Source organism: Chrysoperla carnea, chromosome 1, assembly GCF_905475395.1.
Source record: "Chrysoperla carnea chromosome 1, inChrCarn1.1, whole genome shotgun sequence".
Taxonomy (NCBI): Eukaryota; Metazoa; Arthropoda; class Insecta; order Neuroptera; family Chrysopidae; genus Chrysoperla; species Chrysoperla carnea.
In genome coordinates this window covers 35,182,189-35,205,385 of record NC_058337.1, presented here as the reverse complement: position 1 = coordinate 35,205,385, position 23,197 = coordinate 35,182,189, and the positions used below count along the sequence as shown (strand labels likewise).

Sequence of the window (23,197 nt, the reverse complement as noted above, 5' to 3'; positions counted from 1 at the left end):
TAAATTTTCACCATTTCTACGTTATTTGATAATAATTTACATGGAGACTGATCTAATTAATTTGGGAATCATATTAATCACGGTTTCATCATTTGGGAAAGTATAATTAATTTATTAATTACATTTATTTTTTAGTTGATTTTTTTGTGGTTATATTAATGGCGGCAATATTCAAATGTTACTTCATTGACAATAATTTTGTTTTTTTAATTTATTAAAATGTTAAGTTTTATTTTCCCTTAAAACTGTTCTTATTCAATTGGGAATCGTTTGGGAAGATTTAGGAATATAATTTTATTATTTAGGACTGATTAGTTTTCATGTAATTAATTAGTTTTTCAAAGCGTATACTTAGAAGGTTAAAAATTAAATTTTCACCATTTTTACGTTATTTGATAATAATTTACATGGAGACTAATCTAATTTATTTGGGAATTACATTAAACACGGTTTCATCATTTGGGAATTTTTATTTAAATTTAAAAAAATTTAATTTTTTACCTTCTAAGTATACGCTTTGAAAAACTAATTAATTACATGAAAACTAATCAGTCCTAAATAATAAAATTATATTCCTAAATCTTCCCAAACGATTCCCAATTGAATAAGAACAGTTTTAATGAAAAATAAAGCTTAACATTTACATAAATAAAAAATACAAAATTATTGCCAATGAAGTAACATTTGAATATTGCCGCCATTAATATAACCACAAAAAAATCAACTAAAAAATAAATGTAATTAATAAATTAATTATACTTTCCCAAATGATGAAACCGTGATTAATATGATTCCCAAATTAATTAGATCAGTCTCCATGTAAATTATTATCAAATAACGTAAAAATGGTGAAAATTTAATTTTTTACCTTCTAAGTATACGCTTTGAAGAACTAATTAATTAAATAAAAACTAATCAGTCTTAAATAATAAAATTATATTCCTTAATCTTCCCAAACGATTTCCAATTGAATAAGAACAGTTTTAAGGCAAAATAAAACTTAACATTTACATAAATTATAAAATAAATTATTCAGTAATATTTGAATATTGGCGCCATACTGCTATATAACAATTAATGTACGGTTAATTAACATAACCTATCAATTAACTAAAAAATAGGTGTAATTAATTAATTATACATTCCCAAACTCTGAAACCGTGTTTATCGTAATTCCCAAATGATTTCCTTTCGAATAACATAAAAATTAAGTGGATTTAATTTCCTACCTGCTAACTATACGCTGAAAAAAGAATCATTAATTACAGGAAAACTAATAATTCCCAAATTCTAAAATTATATTCCCAAATCCTCCCAAACGATTCCCAAATGAATGGAAAGAGTTTGAGTGAAAAATAACAATTTTACCTGCTAACTATACGGAGCTGTTAATAAGTTTGATTATTGAAATGAACTTTTTTTTTAATCATTTTCGTGAAAAATATTTAAAAACCACTAGTTGATAAATAATAATATTTAAATTTGTTAATAATAACAGAGTTGATATTAATCAGTATTAAACTAATGGTTATTTCCAATCTGAAAAACTCAATTTAAATTTTTTTTGGAAATCATAGCTAACTTCAGGTAACATATCTTATCACTTATCGTTATCTGTAAAAATTTGTATTTTACTATAAATCTAAAGAGACTTCTAATAACAAAGTTTTTAATACAAATAAATTTATTTTTATTGTTATAAATACAATATTAATTATATCTCCTCTTAATTTAATATAAAAAATGTGCCATCCATAACTTAAGAAATGAGTAAGGCCAACATAGATGAATAATATACAGTAAAGACATAATATCTCAATCGAAGCTTTTATCTGAATTGGACTGGACCATTCTAATAAAATAAAACACAATGTAAAATTGGACGTTGGCACTTCGTTTCGTAGTTATGTAATAATTCATCGATATCGTTATCTAAATCTTCACTTTTCGCCATCTAAAACATAAGTTTCAAAAAAGTTATTCTTTGCAATAATAAATAATTGAAAATAAATTCTTACCATTACACACATATCACTTATTAAAAACGCGCCTAATGTAGCTTCTTCATGGTTATCTTGAATATCTATATTTATTACATGGACAGAAGCGTTATCTGTTTGTTCTCGATTTTCCATATATTCTAAAACTTGATCGTAAACACGCTCTTCACACGTTACGATTATATCAAACTTTTCTTTTGATTGCTGAAATCGTTCTGGGCATGGTTTTATACGTTTGTTTCTATCCAACATATGTAATAAACCATTTTGAGTATAACTAAACTAAACATTAAGGATTTGATTGACACAATTCATTGTCGAGAAAATGCTTTTAACTAAGCTTTTTGAGGTTTTAAAAATTAAATTATTATTTATACATTTTGAGCTACGTTTTGTTCATGTTATTCTATTTCCTTTAAGCTTGCCCATAGGATAATATTTGTATTCTGTAGGCATCCCTGAAGAAATTAAAATAATTATGATGAAACATGACTCAAATTTTTATTGTAAAGTTACAGATCTGACCATGAATAATATTACAACTCATTTAGAGCTTAAGATAAAACTCTGGATTAATTACATCTGTTAATCATAAAAATTATTAGTCTATCGCGCATGGTTTTAAAAATTGCCTCCAAACGTGTCATATAAGTTTTCTTCAAAAAAAAAAATGTGTCCTCGTTTCTGGAGCATATAATATTATTTTGGCACTAAGTATGTGCACTAAAAAGGATACAAGCTTTTGTCTTTTGTCATAAGATCAGTATATATTTCCTCGTAAGTCGTACCAAATTCGTAAATATTTGGTTTGTCTAACGCAGTACCTGGTAATTTTACTTTATCGCCGGTCCCAAATGAATTTACGATAAACCCCTTTTTGGCTAAAAATGCATGGGCTTCCATGCTACGATTCATATTGCTAGAGCAAATTACAGCAATTTTTAAGTTACTAACAGGTGGCATTTTTAAAAATTTTCGAATAATTTGGGAGAGTAATTTTTTGTCTTAAATTAACCTAAAAAAAGTTTGCATCTATATGACGAATATTATCGACATATGTTTAATCAATTAAATTAACGATTAGATGCAAAATTATTATCGTTTCGTCTATATTTTTGTGAACGGCTTGAATAATTAATTAATCTTAAATTATTTGTTCGTCAATCAAATTTTGCATTCGTGTATATTTACAAATGACTGGTGTGATGTAAAGAGAGACAGAAAATTGCTAATGGTTTCTTTGAATCATGGAGGTTATAACCTTCATGCTTTGAATCATGAAGCATATAGGCAGGAGAACGATCGCTATAGAAATATTGTCCCCGAAATATGGATAAAATAAGTGAGGCGCTGCGATCAATACGTAGTATCAATAAAAGCGGGCTGTTGTGCGCTAATTTCAAATGATATATCAATTTGTACATTATGCTAACAACAACAGCTAACTTCACAGATACTACTTCTTGATGACAGCGCGGCTGGTGGCTTAAAAATGAACTATAAATTCTACAAATTTTTTGGGACAGGTACGCTAATGCTTTAGTACATAGGGATGTTTCTCCTGTTCTATTGAATCATGAAGGTTATAGAGCCCGCTTTTATTGATACTACGTATTGATCGCAGCGCCTCACTTATTTTATCCATATTTCGGGGACAATATTTTCTATAGCGATCGTTCTCCTGCCTATATGCTTCATGCTTCATGCTGTGAATAGTCTTTATCTTTTTCTGTGATTTTGTGACGTGAATTTTATAAACTACTGCCATCTTTTGACGAAAGACGCAAACAATATATAAACTAAAATAATTAATGATATTTTATTATTTTTTCGGATAATGAAGAATTAATTGTTTTTTCTATTAATATTTCTTTTCGGTTTTTGAATAAATAAAATAAAATCGATTGCCATAAACCACTATTTTCCATACTACTTTTTAATGTTTTTTTTTATTTTTAAAATTTTTAATGTTGATTACAGTGACACCTTTAATTGAATAATAAAATAATTTTATTATTTAGGGCTATTTTTTTATATTTCACTATATTTCACAATAATGAAAATAAAAAGCAACTTAGCAACTTCAACATAAAAATTTCTCACATGCTTTTGATTATTTTGAATATTGTATAAAAATATTTCACATGTTAATAAAATTTTACACAAATGGGTAAAAAGAATAATAAAGGAGGTGCCATCCTCGGTAGAGCGTTAATTAAAAATCAACAGCAAAATAGTAGAGGTCGTAAACGCAACACTGATACATTGGTTAGTAGTTTTGAATTATAAAATTATAATTGAAGTATTTATATTAAAATAATTTCAATCTTTTGTATTATCAAGCTTCACACAACGGAAATTCAAGATGGATATGACTGGGGTCGATTGAATCTTCAATCGGTGACTGAAGAGTCTTCGTTTCAAGAATTTCTCTCAACTGCTGAATTAGCTGGTACTGAGTTCGCTAATGAAAAATTAAATATTAAGTTTGTAAATCCTGCAACAAACATTGGACTTTTAACTGAAGAAGAAACTAAAAAAATTAAGGACGAACATGACAAAAATAAGGGACAACTCACAATTCCTCGAAGGTATGATCTAGATTTATGTAAGATTGAATAAAATTTTGTAAGTGTCTAGGCTTAAAGAGTGTATTTTGGTTGCCATATAATCAATAATCACTTCTCTATGATTTAAATGTATATCGCCACGATTTGACTATTAGTTTAAAAGAATAAACTTCTTGAGTTAAATTGGTTTTCTCCCGTCCATGCATTTACTATATCTTTAATATTTGTTTATTTTATCAAAGCTACGAACAAAATTGAGTATTTTATGTTTTTATTCCTTGCAAATCGATTACAAAGAAATTTTAGATAAAATATATATGATTTATGGCGAATAAATAATGTATTCCAGAAGGATTGTTTTATCGAAATCCTTATCTTAATTTTTTTTATCTGTTAGTTATCAGAAAATGTTAAACTTTTATAGTAGCTTGAATTGTTTTCATCCTCCATCTCACCCTGTGACATATCTTTAGTAAAAGTAAAAGTTTTTTTGCTCAGTTAAGCTGTATATGTTTGCTTAAAGAAAGTAATTTTTTTTAAAGACCTGCTTGGACCCCGGAAACAACGGCATCAGAATTACAATTGAATGAACACGAAAATTTCTTGCAATGGCGACGAAAATTGGCAGTGCTGCAGGAAGAAAATCAGTTATTAATGACACCCTATGAGAAAAATTTGGAATTTTGGCGTCAATTATGGCGAGTTGTTGAACGTAGCGATGTTGTTGTTCAAATAGTCGATGCACGCAATCCACTTTTATTCCGATGTGAAGATTTAGAAAAATATGTTAAAGAGGTTTCGATAAATAAGTTAAATTTAATTTTAATTAATAAAGCAGATTTTCTAACTGAAGACCAAAGAAAAGCGTGGTTAAATTATTTCACATCAATTGGTGTGAATGTCGCTTTTTTCTCCGCTGTTTTAGCTGCTGCTGAAAATGATAAAATCGAGGAAGAATCAAATGAAGATGAATCATCTTCAGAGTATGAATCATCTGATGCAACTTCGGATGAAGAAAACACGTCTGAAATATCGGATAAAATCCAAAAATTGGATCAAGCTGTTAAAAACACAGAAAATAAATTAAAAAGTGTACAAAATGAAGTCGAGAAAGCATTAGAAAATTTACAAATTCCTTCTGTCAATTCAGAAGGAGATGTCCCATTTCCTACTAAAAAAGCACAACAAAATGAAGAACAAAAGTCTAAAGAAATTTCACAGGAAAATGAACATTTACAACAAGACACTTCAATCCTAACTAAAAAGCAATTAATTCAATTATTTAAAACAATTCATACGGGGCCGAAAGTTACGGAAGGTGTTACTACTATTGGATTAGTTGGCTATCCAAATGTGGGAAAAAGTTCAACAATTAATACATTAATGGAAGCAAAGAAAGTTTCCGTTTCAGCAACTCCTGGAAAAACAAAACACTTTCAAACGTTATATTTGGATCAAGATATTTTGTTGTGCGATTGTCCAGGTAATAAAGATTCACTTCAATTTGATAATACTGACTGGAAAATATTAAATTATTAAACGACTAATCGAGGTTTGAATTATTCAGGTCTAATTTAACTAATTTTGGAACTCAGTAAATCTCTGAGATGCTTAGATCTCTAAAAATATTTAAAATAACTTGTTTAATTCTCCAAATATCAAAATGGCAGCCTTTTAGAGTCAAATTCCATGCGTATCTAAGAAAATAATGCGATTGAACACGTTGATGCTATTGAACATTTCTAAGAGTTTTTGGGATGCTGAATTCGAATTATGTATTTCTATAATACATAATAAGTTTTCGAAAGGCAAGGTTTGTAGAAAAAGTTTATACGAAGCATACGGAACATGAAGTTTTGAGTAGTCTACGTACCTAGACTGACAAGAAACTGAAAATTGAAAGCTGAAAAAAAAGAATGTGTTATTTTAATTTTTCGTCTCTGCGTAGTTCTTTTAAAAAGTATTATATTTGTAAATTTTTTTACTATTGCAGGATTGGTAATGCCTAGTTTTGTTTTCACTAAAGCCGAAATGATAATAAATGGTATACTTCCTATCGATCAAATGCGTGATCATGTTCCAGCAATAAATTTAGTTGCAAAATTAATTCCACGCCATATTTTTGAGGATCAATATGGAATACTATTACCAAAACCATCAGAAGAAGAAGAAAATCCAGATCGACCACCCACATCTGAAGAACTTTTAAATGCATATGGATGTACGTTGAACGTCTTATCTCACATTCATAAAAATTTTTGTAACAATAATATTATGTTTTATGATAGATATTCGTGGATTTATGACTGCAAATGGACAACCGGATAATGCAAGATCAGCAAGATATGTATTAAAGGATTTTGTAAAAGGGAAATTATTATACGCAACAGCACCACCAAATATGAAACAAGAAGATTATCATATTTTTCCAGAAAGATATACAAAACCACGTAACGATTCCATGTTACCACCACGTGAAGTTCGTGCAGTAAAGGTATAATGCTTATTTAAAGCCTAATTCTCTAGTGCGTGCCTTGGTGAACCTTTTAAATACGAACATTACATTGCCCCACATGTTATTTCCACCTTTATAAGCCCACGGGGTTTCAAATATATGATGGTTGGAAAATATTGGACATACATCTCTCAGGTCTTGGCAGAAGCTTGCAGTTTTATTTTCTCGTAACAGAATATTCAGCTAGGGAGCATCTCTGTCTTCAGATCACTCAAGAATTGTTCAAAGAAGGACTTACAGGTACAGGTGATAGTGATCCAATTGCGATATCTCTCTTACTGTTTATTATTATTTCATTTGTCAAGCTACCCTGAACTTTTCCTTGTGAGTAGCTTCCATTATCATTTTTTCACCAACGTTCACACACACCACGCCACGATTAAAACCTCTTATTACAAAACTACATTTATACCTACAACAACAAAAAAATATCGGTGATATTTTCGTATTTGTCACAGACTTCGAAGATAATCTTATGTCGAAATCTAACTCATCTGGCATAACTATATGAACATACGTTGTTCCACCTTATTATGGGGATAAGACTGAAGTTGTCACCACTCTACGAATATGTATGATCTTCTTTCTCAACTCATTTAATATTGTTTTAATATTTTACAGTCTTTGAAGCCAACAGGAGCAGATGTAGACAAAGTTTTTTTTAATAGATCAGGATATGGACTTCATACAAAAGGAAAAATGATTATACCAACAGGTGAAACAACAACAACAGAAAACATTTCAAGTAAACCTTGGAAGAAAATGAATAAACATTTAAACAAAAATAAACGGGAAAAATTACGTCGAGTATATTCGCATTTAGATCAACATTAATAAAAATTTTATATTTAAAATTATCAATGCATTTGCTAAATCAGCTATTTTTGTCGTAAAAAATTTTTTTGGTTTTAAATTTGATAATTTTCTATCATACAACTATTACCATTTGTACCACTACAATTTCGTTGGCCAACCGTAAGTGGAGTTAAGCGTGCAAATGGAATCTTATTTTATATATTTATAAATTGCATTATTTTATAAATAAGAGCCCTAATTTGGGTACCCGTCAGCATACAATGTCATTGATATATTCATAATGGCGGACAACGGACACTCCGTTTAATGGAGTTTCGTTGAATCTCCGTTTTATCGAATATCGAGAGTCATTTTTCTATTTATTATTCAATAACCTTTCTGTTAGAATAATAAAAACGGATATCTATCAATTTTAAATTTTCCCGCGCAATTAATAATTTTCTGGGCTCCGTGAAAGAGAACTTCCTACTTACGAGAATTTACATAGGGGAAAAGTTGTTAGAATAAGCTATCCAAGAATTTCTAGAAGTGTATTTATTAATGAAAATATATACCTGAGTTATACATGTTCAAAATTAAAATTTTTTTTAAGTATATTGTTAATAACATGATGAAACAGAGTGAAAAATCAAGTCACTAGCGAATATAGAATTTGTGGCTTCATTTTATCTCCGCCCATAACATCGTTGTGGGTGTTTGTTATAATTTATAATCGTTAAGTAGAATCGTACGCATAAAATAAAGTGGAGGAGTTCTTTGCTACAAATACATCTAAATACTAAGATAATGTTTTTACAAATATTATTTTTTGTAATAAAAAAAATAAAGAACTTATTAAACTTATTTATGTAATCACTTTAATTATTGATTAATTTTGTAGTCTTATGGTAAAAATGTAAAAATTATATTTCTATGTATGTTCTGTATAGTTGAAATGTTTAATTTTAACATTATAAAAAACAAAACTCACACCCTTAGTTCTTTCGTGGAATCAACAAAAGATGTCTTATTTACTTACATCTTGTTGAAACCTAAATTTGTACATTTAAAAAAAATTGATTTGAAAGTCCTATAATTATTACTACCTAGTTGTAAATAAATTTGAAATAAAACTTTCTATAAATTTTATAAAAAATGTTTTTATTTTTTGTAACTACTAAAATTTTTCTAGGGATTGGTAAGTCTTAGGTATTAATTAGAAATAGGCTTGTAAAGATTTAAAAATTACAAAAATCCAATTTAATGGGTGACTAAATTATTAGTTCACGAAATCCCATATGGGACTTCAGAAATTAACCGAGTTTGGGTCAAAATTACTCCTTATTCTGAGTTTTATTAAATTACCAGAAGAAAAACTTCGTTGGGCTTTCTTTTAATTTTTTTAAAAGGAAGATATTGGTATGAGAAGTAGAATCGAGAATACTTTAGTAAATAATCATGGTGGCCACTATTTTTCAAAAATAAAATTCCGTAACTATTCCAGTTGCATAATATAATTTTTCATTTTAAAATCACAATTCACTTTTGTTTCGGACTAAATGATTTATAACTGATGTGATAAAATGAATAAAAAATATCTTCTATCTTAGCCCAACTTATTGTTGTCAGTCCGAAAAAATGAACTCTGCACTTGCGCTTATGGCATGACGAAAAGGCCAATTCAAACTTTAAAAGAAAGTAGGGCGAAAATATTACAAATAACGAACAGGAAAAATCGTAATATTAAATAAGATTTAAGATATTGCAATCACATGCGCCATTTTTTTTAAATAGAAGTATCGACCAAAATCTCATATGAAAAATGATTTGATGGATTTCAAGCAATTTCTTAAAAGATATTTGTCTAATAGTTAAATAAAAAAAGAAGTCAGTAAGACCTGGTTCAAATATAATAAATATAATTGATAATATTGAAATTTTGGTCAACAGTTCTAATTTTAAATTGATAGATGAAAATTATTATCCTGAAATGGAAATAAAATAGATAATTAATTTTTAAATATTATATTTATTTAATATTTTTCACTTAAGAGAAAAGTTATTACAATTTAACAAACAAAAGGCATTATTTATTATATTATTAAGTAATTAATTAGCAGGCTGGTTGTGTGAATCTCAAGTTATACAAACACATACCCGAGATTTGGTGTATTTTCTTTTTTTTAAGTTATTAAATATTATTAGAATGCTGAATATTACACAAAATAAAAAAAAATAATAATCATTCAACAATCTAAAAAGTTTGCAGCCATTAATAATTCCAAGGCAATCTCTGGTGCAATTGGGAACTCTGGTATTTCTGTTGAGCTGTTTGTGTAACGTACTTTATATGTAAAGTACATACAAACTTTTTGCAAAACGTGAGACCTGAAACAAATATGATTTTTCAATAATATTATCAAAAAAAAAAATAACTCAATTATTATTAATACACTCTTTCAAAAGTTTCACCATTTATTCCCACATCTTTAAATTGAACAATTTTGATAATTATTTCTCAATCCGTGACCAAATAGGATTTAGATTACTTTAATGATCTATGAACTTATTTTGACATGTTCTAAACAAATGTATTTTGTAATTAAGGAACCAATAAATATATTATTATTATTATTATTATAAAGCTTTTTCTTAGCATTTAGATTTGCTAATTACGAAGGAGGTTTATAATATCGGTAATAGTTCATTTTGAATTTTTTTGAAAATCCTTACAAGTTACGAAGTTGGTTAATTATTACCGAATCGAAATAAATGATAAGAGCGACGAAAAATGTAAATAAAAGATTCAACACTTTACATATGGAGAAGTGCTTAAGAAATTTGAGAGATGTTGGTGAAACTGAATAAAATAACACGAGTGGTTATTATACTTAATTTTAAGTAATAAGCATTTGCAAGTATTTAATGGAATTATATTTATTTTACAAGGCTATTGTCGAAAATAGATATTTGAAAAATCAAATTTTTGTATTAAAACATAAACAATTGATGCTACCATTTCTGATACTATCCTCTCAAAAGTACACTCACTGTCAGAAAAAGTGCCACAGTTAAAACATTCTAAGCGTACGCATCATATGTTATGTTATAATAGTAACACTTAGAATGTTTTAAAACGAGCATTTTTTGTGACATTGAGTATACGCTAACTAATGCGACCCCGCAATCCGCAATGAAACTCATCAAAATAACAAAAAAGGGTAAATTATACATCTGGCCAAATCAGACTTAAGGTATAAATTATTATTTTTTATACGATTGATACGAATATTCTATAATACCTAATACAAATATAAAAAAAAAAAAAAACATGGTGACTTAATAAGTTGAAGAGATTTTGCTTATACTTTTTAATTAAACATGTATGCAAACATTTCCCATTAGTTTTTATATGGAATAAATATTTGTAACCATTGCAGAATAACTAAAACTATGTTAAGTTTATTAAATAATAAAAGTAAAAATTCTTACGGTATTTCTCTAAAATTCACTTCATTAGCTTCATTCTCCGCAAACTGTCCAGGACCACTTAACATAGCTTTAATTGTACCAGATGTTAATGCATGTTCACGCTTAACAATGAACTCATGGCCATCCGATGAGATTAACTTTACATACATGGCATCTGGACCTTCGCATCCACCATACACCTTTGTCTGAGATCCGTGCTCCATATTGACGTCAGAAGTCATTTCCGTCATTTTTCCAGCTTCACCAATATCCCCGGTACCACTTGACACTATGTCCGATGATTTAGAATCTTCGTCGCTTGTGGCGGGTTCGGCAGAAGGCTCTTCTACTGGTGGTTGACCACCTTGTGGAAGACTGTCTTCAGATTGTGCTTCTTCTTGACCCTCAATTGTGATAACTAAATATAAAAATAATTCTTAGTTTAAAATTGTTTTAATGATAAAATTTTGAAGCAATTACCTTTTTCAATCCTCTTGCTCACAACAAAATCACGTTTAATTCAAGTTTTGACACTGCTTTTTTTGATTATTTATAAATCACACAATCATTTACTAATCAGTTGGCAACACTTCATTTCTTTACTTAACTTCAATGCTATTACCAACGTCTTTTGTATGTATTAATGGTATTCATTGACTTACAAAATTATATTTTTCTAGAGATGTTAAATTCGACTAAATAATGTTTCGTTGCACATATATTTAAACTTTTTATTCGAAAACTATTTTAATTAAATAAATTATATTTTAATTAAATAGATAAAAATTTTAATTAGAAATATAAAAATTTAGTATCTGTCTAGAAGAAGGGCTTTATCTCAAAATAGGCCTTAGAAGGTACATGAGAACATCCAAGAATTAAAAAAATAAATGTATTTAAACAGATCCATGATTGGTTTTGTCTCTACCTAAATATGACTCCTGTGAAGGCCATTGACTGCACCCAGTCTACGTGAGCCATACTAAGTGGAAAGATATCACGGACGCTACAAGTGTCTTCAATTAAGAAACAATTTAGTATCATATGGAACATGGGGGGTTACGCTCTTTTTTGCGCGCACTCGGTGAATTAAGTTCACCTCACTTAAAAGCGGTCATTTTAAAAAAAATATTTGTTTGTTATTATAATTTTTGACTGACTACATTTACTTTAAGTCTGTGTTAACTTTGCTACATCTTTTTGGTATCAAGGATGTCACCAAGGGCGGGGTTGTCTTCCTCTTGGATATCACTGACATTACAGTTACATAGACTGAGTGTCAAACGATTCTTAGCGTGCTGACATCTGAGGTAATTCCATTAGGTCAAATTCATTGTAGATTAGTAAGAAAAATGTAAAGTGATACGTTATAAGTATTTTTTAAGACAAAAAGCGAAAAAGTTCAATGAAATCACGATATTTTATGTAAAATATTTTGTGATATGACAATTTGACATTCTATGTATATTCTTTTGATAAATGTCCCTAGATGACCTAAGCAATTACTTCAGATGTTGGACGGCTTCTCACTGTACGGAAACATAGGCGAAGCTTAGTCCTTAGATCATAGTAATGTATTTTCAAAGGCTTAGTCTATGTATACTATAAGTGAATGCTGGCTATCTACTGGCTGATAACGCCGTTGCGTGGAATTATATTAGATTTCACTCACATATTCAAATATTATCGTATCAGTTCGAGACTTAAAAAATGTGTGCAAGTTAGCTAATTACAATATATTATGGTATAATAATATTAATTACTACCAACACAATTTCATAATGGAAAGGTTTTTAAATTCTTTACAAAAATGCGTGAGATGCTCTCTACTTTCGTCCTCAAAACTACTTTAGTTGACACATAATTGGGTTTCCATGCTTTTTTACGTTACATTATTTTGTACTTTTTTGTCGATTCCTTTTCTAAAAGCGTTTCACGTTTATAAATTTTTAAATAACTTATTTTTCTACTATATAGTTAATTGTTTACGCCATCATTAGTACAGTACGATTCGGCGCATGAATAAAAACAAATACACCTCACTGTTTTTATACGATTCTCTTAAATTGTCCTAATGATAATAAAAATGCATATATTGGCAGGCCAGACAATTTTTAAACAATTTCCCTTAAATAAAATTGTGAAAATTATTTATTATGCCTCGGTAAAAAGATATATACTCTGCGTGAATGGAAGGGAGACTGAACATTTGAGTGCAATTTAGCAAGCCTCTCTTCCACTCACGCAGAGTATATATATGCAAGCACTTAATTATTTATTAAAATAAAAGGACTTACGATAAAATAATAGGCTAAAACGTTGTGGTACTTTTGTAAGAGTTGTTTGAAGAATATTTAAGAACTTCGGCAACACTAAAATTTTTGATTTTTCATATTGTTTTTCAAAATTGAAAGTGGCCATTTACGCATTTTTTCGAACTTTAAATAGTTAATATCTCCGAAACTATTAGTTTTAGAGATAATTTGAAAGATACCTTTTTTGTTTTAAATTATCCAAATAACCTTAAAATATTATCGAGGCTACTTTTTCGACCTGGCAATATGCATTTAAATAATCATGACGACAATTTGAAGAGAATCGTATAAAAAAATTGAGTTGGAATATAGTTTATGTTTTTACTCACGCGTCGATCAGTATTGTACTATTCGTTGTGTGCGTAGTCATGGTAGGGATAATAAAATCGATGCCAGCGCTTTAAGTGAAAAATTTTTGAGATAAAGGGGGCTGTTATGACTAATTTGCAATTCTTTACTAATGTTAATGATATAGAAACTGTCAAATTAAAATGATTGAAAAACACTAATTAATTAAACTTAATGCATTAAAAATTGTGAAAATAAGAAATCAAATTGTACAAATATTATTTTTCAAATGTAAATTATCATAATTATTTATTTAAATTTGTGAAACAAGAATATTAAATTTTAAATGTAAGTTTTCAATGTAATCCACACAATTATATATGCATCCATACAATTCTATAATTAAAGTAGTGTATCGTTGTCATGGAAACGAAACTCACACACGAAGCGAATACATGGCATACTGAAAGAATGTTCATCTTATATTTGTCTATGAGTTGTGTAGGTCTATGGATCTACACATTCTGCATTTTGAAGTCCTACAAAAACTATTCTAATGCTCCTAATTTTTTTTGAAGATCTTTTAGAATAAATATAATTTGAAATTTGAAGTCAAAAACATAATAAAATAGCTAAATTTTTAATTAGAAATTTTTTAAAAATATCGTGCAATTTCGAGAGAAAAATAACCGTTAGAAATTGACAATTTACATTTAAAGTTTGGGCAATCGAGACACGCGATTCTGCGATTGACTATTGAGAAAGAAAAACTAAAGAAGATTTCTGTTTATATTCAAAAGAGTACGTGCAAGCATCTGTCATAGAATAATATAATTAGCACCTGTGTGTATTCCCAGTATTAATATTTGTAATAGTATTTGGATTTGATTACTCATTGACATTATAGTACATAAACTGCGCATCGCCTATCTTTTCGTACAGTGTCGAGAATCGAGAAACGTGCCAACATCTGAGATATAATTGCTTAGATTAGATATGGGCATTTATAAAAAAAAAAATTCATTGAATACAGGCACATTTATCAACAAAACTTACCTTGAATGTCAATTTTTCATATCACAAAATTGTAGATTCGTAAGAAAAAATGTGAAGCAATACGTGATAAGAATTTTTTAAGTCAAAAAGCGAAAAAGTTCAGTGAAATCACGATATCTTATGAAAAACGTTTTACATAAAACATCGTGATTTCACTTAACTTTTTCGCTATTTATCTTAAAAAAATACTTATCACGTATCACTTTACATTTTTTCTTATGAATCTACAATGACAAGTATGACAACCCCACTTTGTTTTGTCATTGCTGCACCGTCGTTATGATGGATTTGACACAAACAAATTACCTCAGGTGTTGGCATGCTTAAAATAGTTTGATGCTCAGTCTATGTAGCTTAAAGGTCTAAGGTATTACTTGAGTATATTTAGGGTTCTGCATTACCTACAATTATCTACATTGTATATTTTAGTTCCATAAAAATCTCTATTGTTGCGACTTTTGAAATTGTTCCATTGTTGTGATTTATTATATTGAATAAGATCTAAATGGTCTTTTTAAGCTGATTATTAAAATTAATAATTTATTAAAATAATTAACAAGCTTTTACTCTTTTGTATTAAAATTTCAAATAAATAAATAACAATGTATTCAATAAATTCATTTATCTTATTTAAAAAATTAATAATGAAAAATGAATTTTATCATAATCTTTAAATAAAAACATGAAAATCTACTTAATACATGGAGAGCGTTCAATATTAATAATAATCATAATAATAGTATATTCCCGTCTATTCAGAGCTTGTTTTTATTTATTTATTTTATTTTTTTCGCTTGAACTTTATATATTTTTATGTAGAATTGATTATTGACCTTACACAGTATATATAATATAGACATATTAACTAATCGTTTTATACGTACATATCAAGTGCTTTCTCGAGCATATAATATGTTGGTTTATGTGTATATGAGTGTGTATATGGATATATAACATAGTTCCAGAAATTCCCGGGAGCGTATTGACGCTTTTTACTTATACTCACACTTTACAACATCACTTTTTATAAATACAGTGTTTCTCAAACATTTTAATGTATGCAAGTTATACATTAAGTACTTTTCTGATAAATACAATGCAAATATTTTTCCACCAATTTATTTCAAACTAGGTTTTCATGAAAAAAATTTTTATTGAGTGGTCCTCGTCAATCTCCCCAAGAAAATTTCTCTTAACTCTGCTCCTCGATTTTGGTTTTTGAAGAAAAAATAAGAAAAAAAGGAAATCCACTCTTCGAAATATAGATACCCCCAAAATATTTTTGTCATGTTCAAACAGAAATTAAAACTTTGCTATAATTTCGGGATATTAAATATGGAAATAGCAGATTTTCTAATTTTAAAATGTCGCATCATCATCATGCGGCTATCTAAAATAATTTATTCTATTGAATTAAATTTGACTGATTTCAAATACAACGTGCTGCGAGCGTCAATCACTGATCTATATGAAGGTGCAATTTCATGCTGACGCTTGACGCTGGTTGAGAGCGTCAAATCTAGTCACGTGGTCCGATTTCGACTAGAGCGCCATCTTTAATAATTCTAGCGTCAAAGCTAAACATTGTTTAGCTTTTTACACTGAGTACTTTCGTAAACTTTGATCTGTCTTCAAATTCAAATCTCTCTAACAAATCTTATAACTATTAGACAATGGGTTATGAGGTTTGACGCTTGACGCTCGTTGATTTGACGCTAGAATTATTAAAGATGACGCTCTAGTCGAAATTGGACCACGTGACTAGATTTGACGCTCTCAACCAGCGTCAAGCGTCAGCATGAAATTGCACCTTGAAACATTTACAGATCAGTCACAGTGGCGTCGACCAATAAAAGTATTGACCAATCAGAAAAAAATTGCCAATCGTTATTCTTAATCTGAATGCACCCATACCAAAACTTATTATAATCATCATTGCATGTTGTTACAGCTCTTTTCATTTTCGAAACTGTCATTTTGAAAAGGCACAGAAATAAGCATGCAGAAAACTCATGATTTGATTCATTGTATACTTTTGGTTGAGCCTAGTTTAACATTGTTTTATAAAGTTAATTCACCTAAAATAGGAATAAAATCGGATCTTAAATTCGTTACACGTTTACTGCGTTTATAAATTTATAATGAAGAAGAAGTTTATTTGTCAAACTACACAAAATCTGTCGATATGCGATAGTAATTAATATCAAAAATATACCTTACGAAATTATTCTTACTTCCGATGGAAAAAAAATTATCTTAGGTGTGCGTTGTAATTAATTAAAGCGCTATAAATATAAACAAATATTTAATTAGCATTATCTATGATACATAACATGTTTGTGTGCGGTTGCTTTATATTAAAAAATTTCGGGAAAATATCAAATCGTGGTTTTCATTACCCATCAAACTCGAAAATAAATCTTTATTAATATGCCCCCTTCCTCTCAAACACACTTTTTACTAACTGTCTTCTACACATTTATCAGAGAGTACTATGGAGATTTGGAAAATAAATATTTCCGATTTTATCCATAGCGTGAAAGTTAAGTGACTTTGAATGCACAAAAACGCATTCTGCTAGCATGTATAGAAGTGGATTAATAAAAGTAAATGTAGAAGTGGGGTTATTCTGGCATGAGTCAGTTAGTCCTTTATACAAAGGAAGTATGATATTATTAAGTCTTCGAAACAATGAGCCACCAAAATTTGGGTTTATCCATTATCGGTTGAGTTCAAAAAGCCCAAGTTAGCTTTGCGGATTAATTTAGCATGATGCGCAAATATTATAAATATCACTATACTGTTGGTTTTTTGGATTTTAGTAACACTTAAAAGCACGTATTGCTTATTACACATACCCTATGATTGAAAGGTAAATGTAAATTTAATTTTAACATTTTTGTTGAATACCGCAAACTACGGTCAATATTTGTATCTACTTCGCACAAAAATCACGAGAGGAATTCAATTTTAATCTAACCCTTTGTTTTAAATAATCAATTTCTATATTCAAAAATATAAATTTACATACACATGTCCTTTTTTATTGAATCACTGCATTTTTCGGAGCACTTTTGAATATGTATATAATAAAATATAATATAATGTATATAATAGAATTGATGGAACATCTCTGTTTGATGTACATAAATGTAAATATATGAGTCTCTGTTTATTTACCCCTAAACCGAATCATCCATTGAAATGAAATCAACCCCCTGATATATTGCTAAGAAACGCGACCAAGCACCTGTTAGTACAAAATGAGCTCTCGGTCATATCGTTACACATGATTTTATTTCGAATTCGTTTTTTATTCCGTTAATTACAACAAACGTATGCCAATTATAAATAATAAGATTTTCGTTTTTATTACAAAAATATTAAATAATTTGTTAAATTTAATCTAATTCAATTCAAAAAAATTATTGTTCGAGATTAATTTTGAAAATTATCAATTCAATTGTTGTTTTACAAAGTTTAAATTTAGGATAAAGATGTAGTAAAATGCTGTGATTTAAAAAAAAATTAAACATGCAAACTTCTAATCGAAAACATAAAGAAAATTCTCTTCCCCCGTTATCATCGGCTTCTTCTTCATCCTCGTCACATAATAGATATTTTGTTGTTCCAACCAGTCCAAATGCTCAACAAGATAGAATGTCCGTTTACTCTTTTGAAGGTATCTAATTCTTTTTTAAATTTATTCCAAAAATTTAGTCAAATATATTTTTTTAGGATCATGCAAATCACCATTACGCAGTCCACAATTACCGAAATCTCCAATTAAAAGTCCTAAAATTCCTAAATCCCCTTTAAAAAGTCCTCAATTACCAAAATCACCGTTAAAAAGTCCATCACAATTATCTTCCAAATCACCATTAAAAAGTCCACAAAAATCTCCAAATTCATACAGTCAACAAAGTGGCAATTATTTTAATTTCAATGTACCCCCACCATCACCTCAACAACAGCCGCATCCAAAATTACAAAAAATGTGTACAAAAGCATTCTCACAGAATGATGAACATCGTCATATTCGGAATGGTATACCGAAAACGATTTTAACTAAAACTCAAAGTGAACCTCGCAGTACAGTAACTTTTGAAGTAAACAACAGACCATTTGAATTTGCTAAAAATTACGATAATTCTACTTTAAATATACGCACAAATCCTGGTTACTTAGTTCATTTACAATCTCGAAACAATTCATTAGAAAGTGGTGAAACCATGATAACCACGGCTACAATGGCATCAAGTAATCGACGGTTAAGTGATCATCGTGAAAAAACCGAGAATGTATCTGCACAACAATGTCGTAAATCCACAAGTGATTTAACAGAGATTGCATCGAATGCAAATATTACAGAGACAACAATTGTTAAGTCAATTAGTCGATCATCAAGTCCACGTCGGCGGGGTTCAATGAAAGGGGGACTAGCTTATCTAGCATCCCGACGTGGATCAAAAGACTCCACAGCATCAATTAATGAAGAAGATATTGGTCCATTGAATTTTCAAAATACAAATCGTGCACGGAATAGGCGAACCTCGAATTTTCTTGAATTACCAGTTCCTGATCATATTCGACCACGAGTATGTTCGTTACCAGAAAAAGCTTATAATCCACGACTGAGTGATGATTTGTACAGGCTAAGAACATTTTCAATAACCAATAAAGGAGGTGTTGTAAATTGTGGCGATTCTATTATTAACAGACGTTCAAGAAGTAATACAAGTGTTAACTCAACTGCTAGCAGGTAAAATAATAAGTTTTATACGGTTTGATTTTTTTTTAATTGAGTATATTTTTTTCCAGGCAAAGTGGAATATCTCAGAATGGATCACCTTATGAAGGGGCAAGTAGTTGTTGCTCTGGTTATCAAGTTGTTGATTCGAGCTCAATGGATTCAGGAAGTCCCCGAAGTTTATCACATGAAGAAGATGAAATACAGAGATACCGAGTGGTTTTACTAGGTGATTCAGGTGTTGGAAAAACAGCTTTAGTATCACAATTTATGACGTCAGAATACATGAATACATACGATGCTAGTTTAGGTATGATTGTTTATTATAAAATGTAATGCCTTTAACAACATAAATATTTTTTAAAGAGTTTACAAAAAAATTCAAACAAAAGTTTCTGTCCTTTTTCATCTTAAACTTTTTTTCTGTTTCTGATTTAAATAGAAGGATTTTACAGACAAACTTAAGCAGTGATTTTGCTATTTCACGAATTTTAAGTCATTTTTTAGCTTTAGAAGTACAGTATACCTACCCTGTTTACTAGTACAAATTTTTATCGCCAGTTGGCGGGATTTATCTGATTTGAATTTGAATATTTTTATTGGCAGTAAAAAAATGGCAAGTACAAGTATTGCCATCTGATAGTCGAAATTATAACTACTGAATTCGGGTCTTCTTCTGATTATAATTAGAACGAATTATTATCGCCAATTAGCAAGTTGCAGCTCCCAGATATCAATAGATATACTAATGATAAATTTGATATGGGTTTTTTGTTTCCTAAAACAGTGTAGACATTCCTATTTTTAAAACGATTGCATACGTACTTCATTTTAAATGGAAGAGGTCCGTGGTTCGATTCCTGTTGCCAAGAATCGAGTTCTTTTTTCATTTTAGAAAAAGTCGAGTTCTTGTTAATTATCTTTGATCATTTACTATTTATACTTGTATTGTCAGGCTATCGAGGCAGTTATGACTTTTTTATAAATGAAATCTCTATGATAAATTCTAATTTTAGATGATGAATTTGGTGAAAAGACTGTGAGTATCTTATTGGATGGTGAAGAATCAGAAATGGTATTTATTGATCATCCAACAATTGAAATGTCAGTGGAGAATTCTTTATCAACATATGAACCCCACGCATGTGTAGTAGTTTATTCCATTGTCCAAAAAGAGTCATTTAAAGCAGCTGAAGACATTTTAAATTATTTATGGCGAGAAAATTATACGCATGAAAAGTCTGTTATTGTAGTTGGCAATAAGGCTGATTTAGCACGATCTCGAGTCGTTTCCACAAACGGTATTACAATTTTACATTTAAAAATGTTTTTTTTTTTCTAAACAATTCATTTTTTAGATGGGAAATCTTTGGCTATATCGAGGGACTGTAAATTTATAGAAACGTCTAGTGGTATACAACATAATGTTGACGAATTATTGGTTGGTATATTAAAACAAATTCGTCTCCGAGAGGTACGTGATCGAAAAAAAGGTGGATCATCAAGTACATTAAAAGAATCAAAAAGTCGACGTAAATTACATGGTTCAAAAACCAGTTTAAGTTTAAATATTGCACGAGAAATTTTACAAAAAATGTGTTTAAATGATATAACAAAATCAAAAAGTTGTGAAAATTTGCATGTTTTATAATTTCAATCAATTTCAATTTTTTGACGTTAGAAAGTTACGGCTAACCGAAAGTAACACTACAATTAGTTTTATTCAAAATAGATAAATTCGACTATTATAGATAATATATTGTGTATTTGAATGAACGTGAATAAGCAATCTTCTCGCTTAGGTTTAGAAAACTATAAATTCAATGACTATAAAAGATTGTGTATAAAATTTCAAAGTTTTGATCATTTATTTGGACCTGACATACGTTCGGTTTCAAAATTAATAGATATATATGCATACAACGTAACAGATCCTCTAAGTTCAAGTCAATTGAAACAACCCAAATCGATAATGATTCTAATAAAACGGATTGCTATAATAAGGATAAGTTATAATTCTGTACAAGACATTGAAATGAATTTAAAAAAATTGAATTCGTTCAAAAATTATTGAAATAGATTCAAAAAAAAGAGTAATATATGTTTCAATTTTATCGATTGTTCACAGTGAAGACTTTAAACCAAATTAAAAAGTATTTACTGATTTAAAGGGATAAAATTGGAATTGAACAGAAATTCGGATGAATTAAAAAAACCGGTACTAAAATTAAATACATTCTCTACTATTGATTTCTGAAATATAGAGTCTGGAGTCTGGGTTGTTTTTACAAAAGCTTTTTACTACGTGAATATTTGAAAACACTTTCCTTAAAAATATTCGTATAAGTATCTACAATATCACGCTTTGTATGCAAAAGGATGTATTTTTAGGGTTATCGGCAAAATATTTCTAGAAATTACTATTTGGGTAGGAAAAATCAACATATAAGATAATAAAAGCCAAGTACTAGGAAGATAAAGCATACATTTAATAAATCTTGATAAATCCGATCGGTTCATCCGATTCGATCAAACATTGCTATGAAATATTTTATACCAACATGTATCTTATAAAGGAAATGGTCGAATTCTTCTGTTATTATGAATAATATTTTGTATAAAAAACTTCAAATAGCTGTAACTTGTAAAAAACGATACTTAAAATTTATTATTATTGTAATTAGTTTTGTAAATCAGTGACGTATTAACTGTTAAGCAATATATTTTAATAATTTGAACAAAATAATAATAATTAATTTAAATGATACGTAAAACAGACGAGTATGTAGCAGATTTTTCAGAATGTTAAATGGAAGTCTATATTCTTCAATGCTGAATTCTTAAATTTACTATTAAATATTTTTGGTCTTTCGAGACGGATTCAAAATACATAGATACGAATGAAAACGTTAAATTGTTAAAAATATGTATTGAACCTATATCTATACAATTTATAGTTCGCGAGACAGCACAATTTTTGTTAAATCATTAGTACATATTTGAAACTTCGTGAGTGGCTTCATTTTGGCGAGTCCGATAGTATTAATAATTATTAAACAATAAAATATTTTGCCCGACAAAAAAACTGCACCGAAGAGCTTGTATCTACCATCTCGAACATGCCGTACTTAAGTATTTTGATTTTTGAATACATTCATGGTTTACTTTTGCGTTTAATAATTATTAATTGTTATCTCATTTGAAAACGTAGCACCTTCGAAAAAAAATCGTAGAGAGAAAATTTGGTGTAAACTCGTCAAGCAAGCCACCCACGAAGTTTCAAGTATATATTTATCATTTCACAAAAGGATGCTGTCCCGCAGACTATTATTGTTTGAACAATTCTATTACAGTGACTTTATTAACCGATTTGGCTCTGTATTTCGCCTAAACATTAATACGTCACTGAATGAAAACTATAAACTTATCATTTGGAA

The 23,197-nt window shown here is 29.0% G+C and overlaps 4 protein-coding genes across 4 annotated transcripts; 2 read left to right on the top strand and 2 right to left on the bottom strand.

Annotated features, from left to right (window-relative positions):
- Positions 1 to 1,726: 1,726 nt before the first annotated feature.
- LOC123305404 (RNA polymerase II subunit A C-terminal domain phosphatase SSU72) lies at positions 1,727 to 3,186 on the bottom strand. Its single transcript, XM_044887108.1, has 3 exons — positions 2,737 to 3,186; positions 2,019 to 2,277; positions 1,727 to 1,954 (listed from the first exon to the last, which is right to left on the bottom strand). Exons 1-3 carry the CDS (start codon positions 2,961 to 2,963, stop codon positions 1,853 to 1,855), a joined length of 588 nt encoding a protein of 195 aa, XP_044743043.1. The 5' UTR covers positions 2,964 to 3,186; the 3' UTR covers positions 1,727 to 1,852.
- A 951-nt stretch (positions 3,187 to 4,137) lies between these two features.
- On the top strand, positions 4,138 to 8,739 carry LOC123305442 (large subunit GTPase 1 homolog). The gene is made up of 6 exons (XM_044887155.1): positions 4,138 to 4,268; positions 4,344 to 4,591; positions 5,113 to 6,053; positions 6,564 to 6,791; positions 6,859 to 7,064; positions 7,707 to 8,739. The coding sequence occupies exons 1-6, from the start codon at positions 4,167 to 4,169 to the stop codon at positions 7,917 to 7,919; spliced, it is 1,938 nt and encodes a 645-aa protein (XP_044743090.1). The 5' UTR covers positions 4,138 to 4,166; the 3' UTR covers positions 7,920 to 8,739.
- Positions 8,740 to 9,968: 1,229 nt separating this feature from the next.
- LOC123303421 (elongin-C) lies at positions 9,969 to 11,987 on the bottom strand. The gene is made up of 3 exons (XM_044886278.1): positions 11,832 to 11,987; positions 11,373 to 11,769; positions 9,969 to 10,268 (listed from the first exon to the last, which is right to left on the bottom strand). Exons 2-3 carry the CDS (start codon positions 11,600 to 11,602, stop codon positions 10,127 to 10,129), a joined length of 372 nt encoding a protein of 123 aa, XP_044742213.1. The 5' UTR covers positions 11,603 to 11,769; positions 11,832 to 11,987; the 3' UTR covers positions 9,969 to 10,126.
- Positions 11,988 to 18,544: 6,557 nt separating this feature from the next.
- On the top strand, positions 18,545 to 21,411 carry LOC123302667 (probable serine/threonine-protein kinase nek3). Its single transcript, XM_044885741.1, has 6 exons — positions 18,545 to 18,692; positions 18,749 to 19,228; positions 19,292 to 19,772; positions 19,832 to 20,070; positions 20,777 to 21,061; positions 21,119 to 21,411. Exons 1-6 carry the CDS (start codon positions 18,545 to 18,547, stop codon positions 21,409 to 21,411), a joined length of 1,926 nt encoding a protein of 641 aa, XP_044741676.1.
- The last annotated feature ends 1,786 nt before the right edge of the window (positions 21,412 to 23,197 follow it).

What these genes read in the sequence shown, in the direction of transcription:
- LOC123305442 (XM_044887155.1), top strand. Translation starts at nt 4,167, where the DNA reads ATGGGTAAAAAGAATAATAAAGGAGGTGCCATCCTCGGTAGAGCGTTA. An exon ending in AACGCAACACTGATACATTG is followed by an intron (nt 4,269 to 4,343) that starts GTTAGTAGTTTT and finishes TGTATTATCAAG; the next exon opens with CTTCACACAACGGAAATTCA. An exon ending in GTGAAGTTCGTGCAGTAAAG is followed by an intron (nt 7,065 to 7,706) that starts GTATAATGCTTA and finishes AATATTTTACAG; the next exon opens with TCTTTGAAGCCAACAGGAGC.
- LOC123302667 (XM_044885741.1), top strand. Translation starts at nt 18,545, where the DNA reads ATGCAAACTTCTAATCGAAAACATAAAGAAAATTCTCTTCCCCCGTTA. An exon ending in GTTAACTCAACTGCTAGCAG is followed by an intron (nt 19,773 to 19,831) that starts GTAAAATAATAA and finishes ATTTTTTTCCAG; the next exon opens with GCAAAGTGGAATATCTCAGA. An exon ending in TACATACGATGCTAGTTTAG is followed by an intron (nt 20,071 to 20,776) that starts GTATGATTGTTT and finishes TTCTAATTTTAG; the next exon opens with ATGATGAATTTGGTGAAAAG.
- LOC123303421 (XM_044886278.1), bottom strand. Translation starts at nt 11,602, where the DNA reads ATGACGGAAATGACTTCTGACGTCAATATGGAGCACGGATCTCAGACA. An exon ending in GTGAATTTTAGAGAAATACC is followed by an intron (nt 10,269 to 11,372) that starts GTAAGAATTTTT and finishes TATTTGTTTCAG; the next exon opens with GTCTCACGTTTTGCAAAAAG.
- LOC123305404 (XM_044887108.1), bottom strand. Translation starts at nt 2,963, where the DNA reads ATGCCACCTGTTAGTAACTTAAAAATTGCTGTAATTTGCTCTAGCAAT. An exon ending in ATGACAAAAGACAAAAGCTT is followed by an intron (nt 2,278 to 2,736) that starts GTATCCTTTTTA and finishes TGTTTAGTTTAG; the next exon opens with TTATACTCAAAATGGTTTAT. An exon ending in TAAGTGATATGTGTGTAATG is followed by an intron (nt 1,955 to 2,018) that starts GTAAGAATTTAT and finishes CTTATGTTTTAG; the next exon opens with ATGGCGAAAAGTGAAGATTT.